This window comes from Heterodontus francisci, chromosome 10 (assembly GCF_036365525.1).
Source record: "Heterodontus francisci isolate sHetFra1 chromosome 10, sHetFra1.hap1, whole genome shotgun sequence".
Classification (NCBI taxonomy): domain Eukaryota; kingdom Metazoa; phylum Chordata; class Chondrichthyes; order Heterodontiformes; family Heterodontidae; genus Heterodontus; species Heterodontus francisci.
The window spans coordinates 9347949-9366095 of record NC_090380.1 but is presented as its reverse complement, the minus strand read 5'-3'; the positions used below and the strand labels follow the sequence as shown (position 1 = coordinate 9366095).

General features: G+C 46.0%; 1 protein-coding gene across 5 annotated transcripts in view; it reads right to left on the bottom strand.

Moving 5' to 3' along the window:
• The window catches only part of LOC137374078 (MAP7 domain-containing protein 2-like), a 235357-nt gene that overhangs the window by 130619 nt on the left and 86591 nt on the right, over positions 1-18147 (bottom strand). For all 5 annotated transcript variants that reach the window (XM_068039827.1, XM_068039828.1, XM_068039831.1 and 2 more), the window contains exon 4: positions 13201-13364. In XM_068039827.1, coding sequence (XP_067895928.1) covers positions 13201-13364 — 164 coding nt within the window. The remainder of the gene's footprint in view (positions 1-13200; positions 13365-18147) is intronic.

The window sequence follows — 18147 nt, the reverse complement described above, 5'->3', positions numbered from 1 at the left end:
GTCCGCTACAGATAAACGCACAAGCTAAAATTCCTCATGGACTCTTCCTGTCCCTTGCTGGTATCCTCCCCTATCTCCACATTCTCCATTTGCCCCAGATTCCTGTTCTGTGAAATGAGGAGTGTTTGCAACGTGCTTGGTAAATGACAGCGCTGGGGGTAGAGTCAGGGGCAGTGGCAGAGGCAGGGTCAGATGTGGAGCTAGGGTCAGGGGCAGGGCCAGAGCCAGGGGCGTGGCTTAGAAGTTCCCATGAGTTGGGCCCAAAGTTTCTCCTCCTCCACACTGGCAGATGGGCAACGGAGTTTCCAGTCACACTGGGAAGGCTAGTCCCAGACATACCGCCTTCCCACTCCCATTGCCATGCTCTACCTATCTACCCCACGTATGTGAGCTTCCCTCCCACTGACCCCACAAACCTCTGCTGTGCGAGTGCCAGAGGGCACTGGCAGCCGTGAGTCTGACCTAGATCAGGCATTGGACAAGTAAACTTGTTGACCAGATCATTCATAGAAACATAGAAAATAGGAGCAGGAGTAGGCCATTCGGCCCTTCGAGCCTGCTTCGCCATTCATTATGATCATGGCTGATCATCCAACTCAGTAACCTATTCCTGCTTTCCCCCCCATATCAAAAAATAAAAGAACAAAGAACAGTACAGCACAGGAACAGGCCAACCGGCCCTCCAAGCCTGTGCCGATCATGATGACTGTCTAAACTAAAACCTTCTGCACTTCCGGGGACCATATCCCTCTATTCCCATCCTATTCACGTATTTGTCAAGATGCCTCTTAAACGTCGCTATCATACCTGCTTCCACCACCTCCCCTGGCAGCAAGTTCCAGGCACTCACCACCCTCTGTGTAAAGAACTTGCCTCGCACATCCCCTCTAAACTTTGCCCCTCGCACCTTAAACCTATGTCCCCTAGTAACTGACTCTTCCACCCTGGGAAAAAGCTTCTGACTATCCACTCTGTCCATGCCGCTCATAACTTTGTAAACCTCTATCATGTCACCCCTCCACCTCCGTCGTTCCAGTGAAAACAATCCGAGTTTATCCAACCTCTCCTCATAGCTAATACCCTCCAGACCAGGCAACATCCTGGTAAACCTCTTCTGTACCCTCTCCAAAGCCTCCACGTCCTTCTGGTAGTGTGGCGACCAGAATTGCACGCAATATTGTAAGTGTGGCCTAACTAAGGTTCTGTACAGCTGCAGCATGACTTGCCAATTTTTATACTCTATGCCCCGACCGATGAAGGCAAGCATACCGTGTGCCTTTTTGACTACCTTATCCACCTGCGTTGCCACTTTCAGTGACCTGCGGAACTGTACGCCCAGATCTCTTTGATATCCTTTGATCCCTTTCGCCCCAAGACCTATATCTAATTCCTTCTTTGTTCATACAATGTTTTGGCCTCAACTGCTTTCTGTGGTAGCGAATTCCACAGGCTCACCACTCTCTGGGTCAAGAAATTTCTCCTCATCTCAGTCCTGAATGGTTTACTCCATATCCTTAGACTATGACCCCTGGTTCTGGACTCCCCCTCCATCGGGAACATCCTTCCTGCATCTACCCTGTCAAGTCCTGTTAGAATTTTATAGGTTTCTATTAGATCCCCCCCCCACTCTTCTGAACTCCAGTGAATATAATCCGAACTGAATCAATCTCTCCTCATACTCCACATTCTCCTTGCTTTCTTGCTGGTTGCTCTGCTCTGATTCCACATATTGAGTCTCAAGATTACGAAACACTAACCACTTCATGCTTAGGCTTGACCATATTAAAGAAGAGGTCTGCAGCTCAGAGCATCAATCTCCTTAGCATGAAGGGGCAAGTTTTTTAAAATTCATTCACGGGATGTGGGCGTCACTGGCCAGGCCAGCATTTATTGCCCATCCCTAATTGCCCTTGAGAAGGTGGTGGTGAGCTGCTTTCTTGAACCGCTGCAGTCCATGTGGGGTAGGTACACACACAGTGCAGTTAGGAAGTGAGTTCCAGGATTTTGACCCAGCGACAGTGAAGGAACGGCGATATAGTTCCAAGTCAGGATGGAGGGGAACTTGCAGGTGGTGGTGTTCCCATGCATCTGCTGCCCTTGTCCTTCTAGGTACGAGAGAGGTAGGTTTGGAAGGTGCTACCTAAGGGGTCTTGGTGCGTTCCTGCAGTGCATCTTGTAGATGGTACACACTGCTGCCACTGTGCGTCGGTGGTGGAGGGAGTGAATGTTTGTAGATGGGGTGCCAATCAAGTGGGCTGCTTTGTCCTGGATGGTGTCGAGCTTCTTGAGTGCTGTTGGAGTTGCACCCATCCAGGCAAGTGGAGAGTATTCCATCACACTCCTGACTTGTGCCTTGCAGATGGTGGGAAGTCAGGAGGTGAGTTACTCGTTGCAGGATTCCTGGCCTCTGACCTACTCTTGTAGCCACGATATTTATATGGCTACTCCAGTTCAGTTTCTGGTCAATGGTAACCCCCAGGATGTTGATAGTGGGGGATTCAGTGATCATTATGCCATTAAATGGCAAGGGGAGATGGTTACTTTCTCTCTTGTTGGAGATGGTCATTGCCTGGCACTTGTGTGTGTGAATGTTACTTGCCATTTATCAGCCCACGCCTAGATATTGTCCAGGTCTTGCTGCATTTCTACACGGACTACTTCAGTATCTGAGGAGTCGTGAATGGTGCTCAACATTGTGCAATCATCAGCGAACATCCCCACTTCTGATTGACCTCCAACAACCACAACCATCTTCCTTTGCACTAGGTATGACTTCAACCAGCAGAGAGTTTCCCCCTGATTCCCATTGACCTCAGTTTTGCTTGGGCTCCTTGATGCCATACTCGGTCAAATGCTGTCTTGATGTCAAGGGCAGTCACTCTCACCTCACCTCTTGAGTTCAGCTCTTTTGTCCATGTTTGAACCAAGGCTGTAATGAGGTCAGGAGCTGAGTGGCCCTGGCGGAACCCAAACTGAGCGTCACTGAGCAGGTTATTGCTAAGCAAGTGCTGCTTGATGGCACTGTTGATGACACCTTCCATCACTTTACTGATGATCGAGAGTAGACTGATGGGGCGCTAATTGGCCGGGTTGGATTTGTCCTGCTTTTTGTGTACAGGACATACCTGGGCAATTTTCCACATTCCAGGGTAGATGCCAGTGTTGTAGCTGTACTAGAAAAGCTTGGCTGGGGCACGGCAAGTTCTGGAGCACAGGTCTTCAGTACTATTGCTGGAATGTTGCCAGGACCCATGGACTTTGCAGTATCCTGTGCCTTCAGTCAGTGGTTGTGTGGCACAGAGGGATTCCGATACCGAAATAAAAGAGAAAGCAAGAAATATTTGCATTTATATAGCACCTTTCATGACCGCTGAACATTCCAAAGTGCTTTACAGCCAATGAAGCACATCGCTGACACTAAGAGGTGGAGAATGGAATGCTATCTTCATGCAATTACCAATCATGCTCTTTAAAAATCGTGCTCTTTAAACAGCTGAGAAAGGGCGAATCCAACCTACGGTATTCTGCCCTGGGGATTTACTTCCCCCTTCAAATAGGGAGCTATTGGGGTAGTTACACATTGATTTAGTGTGTTCCTTCCCCAGGGTCATACCTGAGATTGGGGAATGATACTGAAAAACCTTTATCTGTGTATTTATGTTACAATACATTACTGTTCTGAGGCACTGTGCTACCCTGGGGACAATGAATCAGATAGGCAGGAGGAATGTATCAGTTAAAACTAGAGAGACTGATGCAATCTGAGGCCTTTAGAAGGGATCTGGTGTATGTTTTAATTGTTTATCGCTTGGTGTATCTAAATCATCCCCAGTCATTTACTGCAACAATGTTGGTGCAAGACAGCAGCTTGAATGATGAAGTGCTTTGGACTGAACAGCTTCACTATTGTCTGGAAGTCATGCTCATAGTATTACAAGCATATTTCCAGAAATCAATACAATGAGGTACTATTACTGCACTAAAAACCAGCCAACTGACACCATAGAAAGAGAGCCAGTGAATCACTAAAATAGAAAGGACCCAAAGGAAAAATCTATCGATTATTGCGATTTCCAGTTATCATCCAATGGGACTTTATTTTAGGCTGTGAAATTTACCAAGTATTGGGAGCTGCTTAGCTTGCCAGTATTGCAGCTAAAGTGTGGCGAGTCGAAGAGACTTAGCAGTTGGCAGGAAAAAAGACAGAAGTGCAAGGAGAAAGCCAACTGTGTAACAGCCCCGACAACCAATTTTATCTGTAGCACCTGCGGAAGAGTCTGTCACTCTAGAATTGGCCTTTATAGCCACTCCAGGCGCTGCTTCACAAACCACTGACCACCTCCAGGCACTTACCCATTGTCTCTCGAGACAAGGAGGCCAAAGAAGATTGCAGTATGGATAGGGCAGGTCTGCTGCAACAGTTTGCTTTCAGTTGTGAGAGCCGTCCGTTTCCTTTGTGCATTTTTCTAATACAAGAGGTCCAAAATTTTTGATATATTCTAACGCTATTATATTATTGGTGGAGATGAATTTTAGCCATACTTGGGTCAGTTGGTAGCTGAGTCAGAAGGGTGTGGGTTCAAGACCTATTGGAGAGATTTGAGCACATAATCCACGTACTGAGGGAGTGCTGCACTGCCAGAGGTGCCGATTTTAGGATGGGACATTAAACCAAGGCCTGGTGTGCCCTCTGATGAAAGCAAATGATCCCATAACACTATTTGAAAAAGAGCAGGGCAAATCTCCCTCATGTCCTGGCCAATGAGTATCTTTCACCAACACCTAAAGCAGATTATCTGCTCATCTATCTCATTTACATTTGTGCTCCCATTGGCTGCTGTGTTTCCTACATTACAACAGCAACTCCATTTCAAATATATATTTTTGGCTATAAAGCACTTTCAGACATCCTGAGGTCATGAAAGGCGCTATATAAAGATAAACACAAATCCTTTTCCTCTGTCCTTACCTTTTTTAGATCAAAGAACAGTACAGCACAGGAACAGGCCATTCGGCCCTCCAAGCCCGCGCGGATCTTGATGCCTGTCTAAACTAAAACCTTCGGCACTTCCGGGGTCCGCATCCCTCTATTCCCTTCCTATTCATGTATTTGTCAAGATGCCTCTTAAATGTCACTATCGTACCTGCTTCCACCACCTCCCCTGGCAGCAAGTTCCAGGCACTCACCACCCTCTGTGTAAAGAACTTGCCTCGCACATCCCCTCTAAACTTTGCCCCTCGCACCTTAAACCTATGTCTCTTAGTAACTGACTCTTCCACCCTGGGAAAAAGCTTCTGACTATCCACTCTGTCCATGCCGCTCATAACTCTGTAAATCTCTATCATGTCGCCCCTCCACCTCCGTCGTTCCAGTGAAAACAATCCGAGTTTATCCAACCTCGCCTCATAGCTAATGCCCTCCAGACCAGGCAACATCCTGGTAAACCTCTTCTGTACCCTCTCCAAAGCCTCCACATCCTTCTGGTAGTGTGGCGACCAGAATTGCACGCAATATTCCAAGTGTTTACATGATTAGATTCCTCCATGTTTTCTCAGTATAAGTTTGCGAATGTACCTTGGGTGAGATGCTGAGGAGCTGAGGATATTGGAAATTGTATCATTTTTTGGGGGTTGGCAGTCGGGGGAAAAAGCAATTCCCTTCTTCTGGGATGTTGAAAATATTTCACGAGAATGCAGACTGAAAAAATGCTATTTAAGCTGATCAAACCCATTCTGTCCACAGATGTGTCATTTACCCTCACATCAATTCTGCTCAATTTATTTAATCTCCTGAGGGAGGTTACTAAAACATTGAAACTTGTAAGATATTAGAGTTCTCCCTAATCACCTCATCCAAGAAAATCTTGCAGGGTATTATCCCAACCTTTGGAGCCCACACTTTTCAACCCTGGTCTGCTGCGTTCCTGCACTAGCCCAAACTGTCACCTGAACAGCACATTGCTGATTGATTGTACATTGATCATGACCTAATGCTGGGAAGTAAAGGATTATCACTAGAAAACTAGAGCTAAAGGCACCAATGCATACTCCTGTTCCAAGCAGACAACTCCTTCTTCTCAAACCTCAAGGGACATGAAGTAGGAAGACTAAAGACTGTCCTGATAGCTCAGTGACTTTGTCCAGTGACTAGCTCAGGCAGCAAGATGCCAGGCTCAATCCTTATTTAGTACTGGGATGGCTGATCTCAACTAGGGCAGCATTAGAGGCGTTACAGAAACAATGTGCTGGAAAGATTCAGCAGATCAGGCAGTATCTGTGAAGAGGGAAGCAGAGTTAACATTTCAGGTTAGAACAGGAAGAAATTAGAGACTTGCTGCATAGGATTCCATAGGATATCAGGCACAGAAACAGGCCATTCAGCCCAACCAGTCCATGCAGGCATTTATTCTCCATGTGAGCCTCCTCCCATCTTTCCTCATCTACATCTATCATCGTAGCCCTCTATTTCCTTCTCCCGCAAATGCTTGTCCAGCTTCCCCTTAAATGCATCGATACTATTCACCTCAACCTCTCCCTGTGGTAAGTCAGTTCCACATTCTCACCACTCTCTGGGTAAAGAAGTTTTCCCTATTGGATTTCTTGGTTACTATCTTCTACTGCTGGCCTCTAGTTTTGCTCTTCACTTCACGAGGAAACATTCTCTCTGTATTCACTCTCTCAAAACCTTTCAGAATTTTAAAGACCTGTATTAGGTCACCCCTCAGCCGCCTTTTTTACAACAGAAGAGACCCAGTCTGTTCATCCTTTCCTGAGATGTACACCCACACATTTCTGGTATCATTCTACATTCAGTTAGGGTAGTTGACCAAGGCTCCCACAGCTGATCACTTGCAGAACTGTCTCCACCACTCCCCCCATCACTGTTCAATCTATGCAGGTACAGACATTGGGTAAGAATAATATGGGGCTTGGCTGTGATGGGTACGAGCTGCACATGAGTAATGGTCATTGTGCCATATACTGGAGGGTGCCCAGTGTCCATGGAACTCCATCTCAGCAAGGCACAGCTTCTCCAGGAGACAGAAGAGGAGGAGGAATTGGTGAGAAAGTAGATATATAGATATGAGGAAGAGATATAAAAAGATGCTGCAACCATTGAGCATAATCTACCTTTCCTGAAAATTCTTGTAAACCAATATCTGATGCTGTACTCAGTATTCAGAAGGAGAATAAGAGTAGGATCTATATCTTAACTTCATCTACCCACCTTGTTCCATATCCTTTGATATCCTCCCTTAACAAACATTTTGGGGAAGAGTTTTCCAGATTTCCACTACACTTTTTGTGAAGAAGTGCTTCCTGAACAGCCTGGCTTTAATTTTAAGGTTCTGCCCTCTTGTTCTGGATTCCTGCATCAAAGGAAATAATTTATCTCCCATCTACCCAAATAACCTCCTTTAATCATTGTAAACACTTTGATTAGATCACCCTTTAATCTTCTGTACACAGGGGAATACAAACCTAGTCTATGCAACTAGTTCTCACAATTTAACCCTTTCAGCTGTGTGATCATTCTGGTGAATCTGTTCTACACCCCCTCCAAGGTTAATTTATCCTTCCCGAGGTGTGATGCCCAGAGCTGAACGCAGTCCCCCAGATATGGTCTAAGCCGAAATTTATACAACTGTAACATAACTTCCAGCCCTTTGTATTCCAGCCCCTTTCAGATAAAGGCCAATTCCAGTAGCCTCTTCAATTAGTTTTTGTTGCTGTTTGCTAGCTTTTAGTGGAACTGCAGAGGAAACAGTCGATTTACTTCTGGTACAGAAAGTGCTGTAGTCTAGAGTCTACAATATCTGGACTTAAATGGATCAGGTCATCAGCCACATCTAGCAACAGAAACCCCTGATGGTATATCAAAGATGATCACTTAGTCAAGCCTGGCTCTGAGGCAGGTTCTGAGGAAAGGCCACAGATCTGAAACGTTAACTCTTTCTCTCTCCACAGATGCTGCTTGACCTGCTCAATATTTCCAGCATTTCTGTTTTTAATCCAAGGCAAGCTGGACAGGCGAGTGCTAAAATGTAGTTTTGTAGAGTCTGGATCAAGGCTGATCTTAATCTGCTACGATGTCCAATATAGCTAGCCCTTTGGGCACATTGGAAGATATGAGGAAGACTGTCAACTCCTCTGTGACCTCTCCAGTATGTGTACAGGGTACGGTACTGGACTGCATCCTGACTTATAGAATATGTGAATTTGAATTCAGTTTCTAAAATTCTGGAAATGCAAAGTTGGTATCAGTAAAAGTGACCATGAAGCTGGTAGATTGTCATTAAAGAGCCCAACAGGTTCCCTAATGTCTTTCAGAGGAGGAAATCTGCTGTCCTTACCCACTCTCTACAAGATGTGACTCTGGTCTACGCTAACCTGCCTGACTGAGCTGGCCAAGTGAAACACTCAGTTGTATCAAATTGCTACAAAAGGCTCACCATCACCTTTGCTGGGCAGCTAGGGGAAGACAATAAATCCCGGCCTTGTCTGCAACACCCACATCCCAGGAATTAAGAAAATAAAATGTGTCAAACTCTGTTTGCCCACCTGGAGTTGGAGAATGGAGATCTTAAAAGCATGTTCATTTATTTTTAATTTTGATCTGTCAACATGTTTTTAATGCAAGCTTTTACTCTTTTGTCAGTTTAGCTCCACTGGTAGCATAGTTACCTCTGAGTCAGACCATTGTGGGTTCAAACCCTACAATAACCTTGAGAATATAGTCTATTGGGTCAATACTGATGAGGGTGTGCTGCACAGTTAGAGATGCCATTTTTCAGACGAGGTGTTCAAGTGAGGCTCTGTCTGCCCTCTCAGATGTATAAAAGATCTACCTGCTTCACTACACAATATTAGATCTAAAATAGCTTTATCCCTAGTTGGTTTCACAATGTTGGTGCCAGGAAACTGTTGTGAAAGCATTCTACAAATTCATCTTCCAGACTACATTTACCAATTTGATTTGTCCAGTCAATATGAACAGTAAAGTTCCCCATGGTTATCACATTGGCATTATTACAAGTTCCAATAATTTCTTGTTTAACACTTTGTCCAACAGTATAATTACCGTTCAAGGGTCAATAAACTACTCCCACCAGCGTTTTCTGACCATTGTTATTCCGAATTTCCACCCATATTGATTCTTCGCCCTGATCTTCGGAGGCAAGATCCTGTCGCACGAATGTTCTTATGTCATCCCTTATTATCAGAGCTACTCTTCCTCCTTTTCCATTCTGTCTGTTTTTTGAAATGTTGTTTAACCTGGAATATTTATTTTCCAACCTTGGTCACCTTGTAACCATAGGCAGGATTTTTAGCCCCTGATGGAGTCAGGCACGGAGGCGGGTGAGTGCAAATGCTTGCGCTGCCAGTATGCAGGTTTGCCAGCACCATCCCATACATGGGCCATTTTCCTGGAGGCAGGATTTGTGGGGGGCGGTCAGCAGGGCTACCCATCCACAAGAAGTGGGTAGGCAATTAACCTAGTTCAAGGCCTATTGTCAGAGGCTGACTGGAATTTTCCATTCAGCCTCCGGGCTACTTGAGGAGTCAGGGACTAGGCCAGCAACCTGGAGGCAGCCTCCCGGTGGCAAACCAGGGGCCAACACTCCAGGCAGGCTTTCAGGCCCTCTTCATCTGCCTGGCTTCAGCTGCAGCTGCAGGCCGCCCTCTGGAGAGGCCACCCTCTGGATGGCTCCCTCTCCACAATGGTGGCCCGGATGCTGAGGGCCTTCAGCTTCGAGAGCCTGCCTGCCATCCTTAATTGGATGGTGAGCTCACCCTCTGGCCACTAATTGGCCAATTTGGGGCAAATCACTGCTGATGACAGCCCTGACCCAAAGAGCAAAATCCTGCTCCATGTCTCTGTAATGGCGATTAGGTTTAAACTATTTCTCTCTCTTTGTGCTGCTCGTGCATCTATATTATTACAAATCATTTTGCACATTCAGAGAAGGAGCCTTTAATTTTATTTTTTCATGACTATCCTTACTCGCTGGTGCACTATTACCATTAGAAACTCTATTCCTTCCTGTGCCACTCTGCTTGTCTTTACCCACATAGCTACACTGTTCTTTTGGCTTGACTTTTCTCTTCAGATTTCTAAATCGCCCTTTGCCTAACCACTACCCTCCCCTACCCCCACTCTTTTAGTTTCAGGCCCGATCCATAGCCCAAGTTGTATGATTCACCAGGACACTGGTCCCAGCCCGGTTTAAGTGGAGCCCATCCCAATGGAACAGCTCCCTCTTTCCCCAGTACTGGTGCCAGTGCCCCATGAATTGAGACCCATTTCTCCCACATCACTCTTTGATCCACGTGTTTAACTCTCTAATCTGCTTGACCTGATGCCGATTGGTACGTGGCTAATAATCCAGAGATTATCACCTTTGAGATTCTGTGTTTTAATTTGGACTCTAACACCTCAAACTCTCTCAGCAGATCATCGTTCCAAGTTCTACCTATGTCGTTGGTTCTACGTGGACCACGACAACTGGATCCTCCCCCTCTCACTTCAGGTTTGTCTCCAGCCATGAGGAGATGTCCTTAACGCTGGCACCGAGGAGACAACACAACCTTCAAGCTCCTGGTCATGGCTGCAGAGAACAGTATCTATTCCCCTGACTATACTGTCTCCTAACATACCACATTCCTTTTCACTCCCCCCCCCCACTGGAATGGTTTCCTTCACTGTGCTGCCACGGTCAGTTTGCTCATCACCCTGCACTCCTTGTTTTCATCCACACAGGTAGCAAACATTGTGTTCCTGTTGGTCTCCTCCAACATGACATGCTGAATCTCCAGACCTGCCTGACTCACAGTCACAGCCTCCTGTCCCTGACCATTGATCAACTCACGTTCTACCTCACCTAAGGGGTGTGACTACCTCCCAGAACAAAGTGTCCAGGTAACTCTCCCCCTCCCTGATGCTCCGCAATGTTAGCAGCTCAGACTCCAGCTCAGCAACTCGGTGCCGAAGTTGCTCAAGGTGCAGATATGGTTGTCTAGACTGCAATACATTCCACAGATTCTCAGATGTTAGAGTCATGGCACACCACCATCCCTGTCATGTATTTAGCTAATTAGTCAATTAATTATTCATTTAGTTAGCTAAAGTAATAGTAAGTTACAGTCTCCCAGCTTGGAAACAAAAGAAAAAACTCACAAGCTACTGGAGATAAAACAAAAGGAATAAATGACAGGACCTAATTAGCATTTATTGCTTCCATTTCCTGACAGCAGTTAGCCAGATTGAGAGGTTAGGGGAGCGATCGGAGGATGCAGCAGTGTGGGTTGGGGTCAGATCAGAGGCCGATGTTGGGAGAAATGGAAGGCTGGGGTTGGGAGAAAGATTGGAAGAGTCAGGGGTAGGGGACAAGGATCCGAAAGGTCAGAGGAAGATGGTGGTTCAATGGGACATTGTGCTCCTGCTCCTCCTTGCCCACAAGCAGTACTGGAAAGGCACATAGCTGCTGGATTCAGCTAACCTGACCTCCTTTCACCTGCTAGCTTCCCCCAAGGCCTGGGAAATCCAGTCATTTGGCCAGGGTTAAATTTACAGTGGGGCTAAAGTGCATGACACACAATGCTATTGAATATTTAAATGAGCAACCCTCCTGGAAGCAGATTTTTATTTTTATTCGTTCCTGTGATGTAAGTGTCACTGACAAGGCCAGCATTTATTGCCCATCCCTAATTGCCCTTGAGAAGGTGGTGGTGAGCTGCCTTCTTGAACCGCTGCAATCCATGTGGGGTAGGTACACCCACAGTGCTGTTAGGAAGGGAGTTCCAGGATTTTGACCCAGTGAAGGAACGGTGATATAGTTCCAAGTCAGGATGGTGTGTGACTTGGAGGGGAACTTGGAGGTGGTGATGTTCCCATGTATGTGCTGCCCTTGTCCTTCTAGTTGGTAGACGTTGCGAGTTTGGAAGGTGCTGTCTAAGGAGCCTTGGTGCATTGCTGCAGTGCATCTTGTAGATGGTGCACACTGCTGCCACTGTGCGTCGGTGGTGGAGGGAGTGAATGTTTGTGGATGGGGTGACAATCAAGCAGGCTGCTTTGTCCTGGAAGGTGTTAAGCTTCTTGAGTGTTGTTGGAGCTGCACCCATCCAGGCAAGTGTTCCATCGCACTCCTGACTTGTGCCTTGTAGATGGTGGACAGGCTTTGGGGAGTCAGGAGGTGAGTTACTCGCTGCAGAATTCCCAGCCTCTGACCTGCTCTTGTAGCAACAGTATTTATATGGCTGATCCAGTTCAGTTTCTGGTCAATGGTATCCCCCAATGATAGTGGGGGATTCAGCGGTGGTAATGACATTGACTATCAAGGGGAGATGGTTACACTGTCTCTTTCTGGTGTGGCAGGAATGTTACTTGCTACTTGTCACCCTGTAACCTTGGTTACCTTGTACCACCTCTGTTAAAAGCAGAAGTGGGCGGGTTGGTTTTGTGTTTGAGATTTTTAACATCCTATCTGACCCAAACCCACCTATTTATTTCTGGGCGGGGGATTAAAATTCCCCTATGCCTCTATTAATAAAACCAAGGATCCCACATACCTTTTATAATAGTGTCATGAACTTGTCCTGCAACATTCACAGATTTGTATACGTGAACCCCCAGGTCTCTGTTCCTGCATTCCCTTCAAAATTGTACTTAATGTACATTGCTGCTCCTCATCTTTTCTTCCTAAATGCATCCCTTCATACTGCTCTGCATTAAATTTCATCTTCCATGTGTGTGTCCATTTCACCAGCCTGTTAATGTCTTCTTAAAGTCTGTTCTTTTATGTATACTACATTTCCAAGCTTTGTAACTTCAGTCAACTTTGAAATTATGCCACATCCAGGTCATTAATATACATCAAACAGAGCAGTTGTTCTAATACCCCCTAGGGAACACCACTGTCCACTTCCCTCTAGTTGGAAAATAACAGTCTAACACTACTGTCCCAATTTTGTGTTGATGCTGCCATTGTCACTTTAATCACATAGGCTTGTTAACAGGTCTATTATGTGGTACTACTTTAAATGTCTTTTGAACATCTATATCAACATCATCCATCGCACCTCACTCATCAACCCTCTCCAGCATTTCAATCAACAAGCTCGGTAGCTTGTAAGGAATTGAGAAAAAAAACTTTGAATCCAAACATTAAATAAATAATGCTCCAACACCAAAGGACTCACCTTCTCTTCTTCAAGCTTCTGCCTCCTTTTTTCCTCAACAGCTGCTCTCCTCTGCTTTTCTCGCTGACGCTGTTCTTCCAGCTTTTTCCATCGCTCTTCCATCTGTTTCTCGTAGAGCAGTTGAGCTCGTTTCTCCTTTTGCAGGATCTGCTGCTCCCTCACAGCTGACAGGAGAGCTGAATGTCAGTGGACAAACTCATGGCAAAACATCCTACAAAGGAGCTGGGACGTTGCTGCTATTGGTAACATTGACGACAACAGAATTTACAGCTGTGTATGGAAATAAACAGCTTAAAATGCCATTAAAAAGTTCTAATACATAAGAAAAAGTATAGCATTCGCTACAGGACCAGAATTATCATAATAAAGACAATACATTTCCAATTTTAACCCCCGCAGTCTAGTAAGTGCTTTAAAGATCAGATCGATTAATATTTGAGAATGATCTATGTCTTCCTTTATAATTAAATCTTTACATACAAACATGCAAACTAGGAGCAGGAGTAGGCCATTCGGCCCCTCGAGCCTGCTCTGCCATTTGATAAGATCATGGCTGATCTGGTTGTAGTCTCAACTCCACTTTCCTGTCTGCCCGCAGCCCCCCAACCCATAACATTTGACTCCCTTGTCCATCAAGAATTTATCTAACTCAGCCTCTCTCAGGAAGCAAATTCCACAGACTAATGGCCCTGGGAGAAAAAAAAAACTTCTCAGCTCTGTCTTAAAAGGAAGACCCCTTTTTTTAAAAAAGTGTGTCCCCTCGTTCTAGTCTCACCCGTAAGTGCAAATATCTTTCTGGCATCCACTCTGTCAAGTCCCCTCAGCATCTTCTATGTTTCAATGACATCACCTCTCATTCTTCTAATTCCAATGGATACAGACCCAACCTATCTAACCTTTCCTTGTAGGATATCCCCTTCATCCCGGGAATCAGTCAAGTGAACCTCTGAACTGCTTCTAATGCAATTTTATCCTTTCTTAAGTAAGGAGATCAAAACTGTACACAGTAATCCAGATGTGGTTTCACCAAGGCCCAAAGCTGTAGCAAAATTTCCCTACTTTTATATTCAATTCCCCTCGGAATAAACGACAACAATCTATTTGTCTTCCTAATCACCTGCTGTACCTGCATGCTAACCTTTTGTGATTCATGTACCAGGACAGCCAGATCTGTAGAGTTCTGCAGTCTCTCTCTCCCTTTAAATAATATTCTGCTTTCCTATTCTTCCTACTCCATCTGCCAAATTTTTGCCCACACACTGTTCCTGTCTATATCCCTTTGTAGACTCTTTACCTCCTCTCATTAACTTACCTCCCTACCTATCTTTGTGTCACCTGCAAATTTAGTTACTATACATTCGGTCCATACATCCAAATCATTAATACAGGTCGTAAATCGTTGAGGCCCCAGCACTGATCCCTGTGACACTCCACTGGTTACAGATTGCCAAACCAAAAAAGACCTATTTATCTCTCTCCCTGTTTCCTGTTAGCTAACCAGTCCTCTATCCATGCAAATATGTTACCCCCTGCACCATGTGTTCTTATTTTTTGTCGTAACCTTTGATGTGGCACCTTATCGAACATCTTTTATAAATCCAAGTACTCCACATCTACTTTCTTTGGCCTCCTTGTCTCAAGAGACAATGGGTAAGTGCCTGGAGGTGGTCAGTGGTTTGTGAAGCAGTGCCTGGAGTGGCTATAAAGGCCAATTCTAGAGTGACAGACTCGTCCACAGGCGCGACAGATTAAAATTGGTTGTCGAGGCTATTACACAGTTGGCTCTCCCCTTGCGTTTCTGTCTTTTTTCCTGCCAACTGCGAAGTCTCTTCGACTCGTCACTCTTTAGCCCCGCCTTTATGGCTGTCTGCCAGCTCTGGCGATCACTGGCAACTGACTCCCTTGACTTGTGGTCAATGTCACAGGACCTCATGTCATGTTTGCAGACGTCTTTAAAGCGGAGACGTGGACGGCCGGTGGGTCTGCTACCAGTGATGAGCTCGCTGTACAATGTGTCCTTGGGGATCCTGCCATCTTCCATGCGGCTCACATGGCCAAGCCATCTCAAGCGCCGCTGGCTCAGTAGGGTGTATATGCAGGGGATGTTGGCCGCCTTGAGGAGATACGGTCCTGCCACCTGATGCCAAGGATGGAATGAGTTGAGACGTCGCTCTTGGCTGATATACATTGTCCAGGCCTCGCTGCTGTAGAGCAAGATACTGAGGACACAGGCTTGATACACTTGGACTTTTGTGTTCCATGTCAGTGCACCATTTTCCCACACCCTCTTGGCCAGTCTGGATATAGCAGTGGATGCCTTTCCCATGCGTTTGTTAATTTCTGCATCAAGAGACAGGCTACTGGTGATAGTTGAGCCTAGGTAGGTGAACTCTTGAACCACTTCCAGAGCGTGGTCGCCGATATTGATGGATGGAGCATTTCTGATGTCCTGTCCCATGATGTTCGTTTTCTTGAGGCTGATGGTTAGGCCAAATTCGTTGCAGGCAGCTGCATTCCTGTCAATGAGTCTCTGCAGACACTCTTCAGTGTGGGATGTTAATGCAGCATCGTCAGCAAAGAGGAGTTCCCTGATGAGGACCTTCGGTACTTTGGTCTTTGCTCGAAGACAGGCAAGGTTGAACAACCTTGAACAATCTGATCTTGTGTGGAGGAAAATTCTTTCTTCTGAAGACTTGAACGCATGTGAGAGCAGCAGTGAGAAGAAGATCCCAAACAGGGTGGGTGCGAGAACACAGCCCTGTTTCACTCAGGATAGGAAAGGGGTCTGATGAGGCACCGTATGCTGAATTGTGCATTTCATATTGTCATGGAATGAGGTGATGATACTTCGTAGCTTTGGTGGACATCCGATCTTTGCTGGTAGTCTTCAAGCCACCTTCAAATGGCTCGGAACTCATACTATCCATCCAACTGCTCACCGCCTCTGGTCCAGTACACCTACTCAGCATCTATGCTCCAAAACTCTGCTCCCCACCTGAAGTTAAAGACCAATTCTACGAGGAACTCCATAACATCATTAGTAGCATTCCCAACACCGAACATTTGTTCCTGCTGGGGGACATTAATGCCAGGGTTGGGGTCGACCATGACTCATGGCCCTCCTGCCTTGGGCGCTATGGCATTGGAAGGATGAAAGAGAATGGACAGAGACTGCTTGAGTTGTGTACCTATCACAACCTCTGCATCACCAACTCGTTCTTTCATACTAAACCCTGTCACCAGGTTTATTGGAGGCACCCAAGATCACGTCGTTGGCACCAGCTAGACCTCATCGTCACAAGGCGAGCCTCCATAAACAGCGTTCAAATCACACGCAGCTTCCACAGTGCGGACTGCGACACCGACCACTCCCTGGTGTGCAGTAAAGTTAGACTCAAACCAAAGAAGCTGCATCACTCCAAGCAGAAGGGCATCAACACTAACAGAATTTCTTATCCACAGCTGTTACATAAGTTTCTAAATTCACTTGAAAAAGCCCTTCAAAACACTCCTATACAGGGGATGCAGAGACCAAGTGGGCCCACATCAGAGATGCCATCTATGAGTCAGCTTTGACCACCTATGGCAAACGTGTGAAGAGGAATGAAGACTGGTTTCAATCTCATAATGAAGAGCTGGAACCTGTCATAGCCGTTAAGCGCATTGCACTGTTGAACTACAAGAAAGCCCCCAGCGAGTTAACATCCGTAGCACTTAAAGCAGCCAGAAGTGCTGCACAAAGAACAGCCAGGCGCTGCGCAAATGACTACTGGCAAAACCTATGCAGTCACATTCAGCTGGCTTCTGACACCGCAAACATCAGAGGAATGCATGATGGCATTAAGAGCTTTAAGGCATTAAGGTTGGGACAACCATCAAGAAGATCGCCCCCCTCAAGTCGAAATCAGGGGTCACAATCACTGACCAATGCAAGCAAATGGACCGCTGGGTGGAGCACTACCTAGAACTGTACTCCAGGGAAAATGTTGTCACTGAGAGCGCCCTCAATGAAGCCCAGTCTCTGCCAGTCATGGATGAGCTAGACGTACAGCCAACAAAATTGGAACTCAGTGATCATTGATTCTCTAGCCACCTGGGAAGGACGGAATTACCCCTGAAATAATCAAGAGTGCCAAGCCTGCTATACTCTCAGCACTCCTTGAACTGCTTTGCCTGTGCTGGGACGAGGGAGCAGTACCACAGGACATGCGTGATGCCAATATCATCACCCTCTATAAGAACAAGGGTGACCGCGGTGACTGCAACAACTACCATGGAATCTCCCTGCTCAGCATAGTGGGGAAAGTCTTCGCTTGAGTCGTTTTAAACAGACTCCAGAAGCTGGCTGAGCGTGTCTACCCTGAGACACAGTGTGGCTTTCGAGCAGAGAGATCCACCATTGACATGCTGTTCTCCCTTCGCCAGCGACAGGAGAAATGCCGCGAACAACAGATGCCCCTCTACGTTGCTTTCATAGATCTCATCAAAGCCTTTGACCTCCGTCAGCAGATGAGGTATCTTCAGACTACGAGCAAAGATCGGTTGTCCACATCTACAGGTTCCCCTTTATCCACATTGTTTGTTACTCCCTCAAAGAACTCTAATAAATTCGTTGAACATTCACAAAAGCATGTTAGCTCTGCCTGATTGCATTAAGATTTTCAAAGTGCCCTGCTATAACCTGGATCATATCTATAATCATGGATTCTAGCATTTTCCCTATGATAGATGTTAAGCTAACTGGTTTCTATCTCCCTCCTTTCTTGAACACAGGAGTTACATTCGCTATTTTCCAATCCGCTAGGACCTTTCCAGAATCTAGGGAATTTTGCAAGATCACATCTAATGCCTTTACTATCTCTGCAAACAATTCTTTGAAGACCCTAGGATCTTGGTGGTCACAGTCTATTTTTAGACTAATTTTCAGCACTGGGAATATTAGGGGTC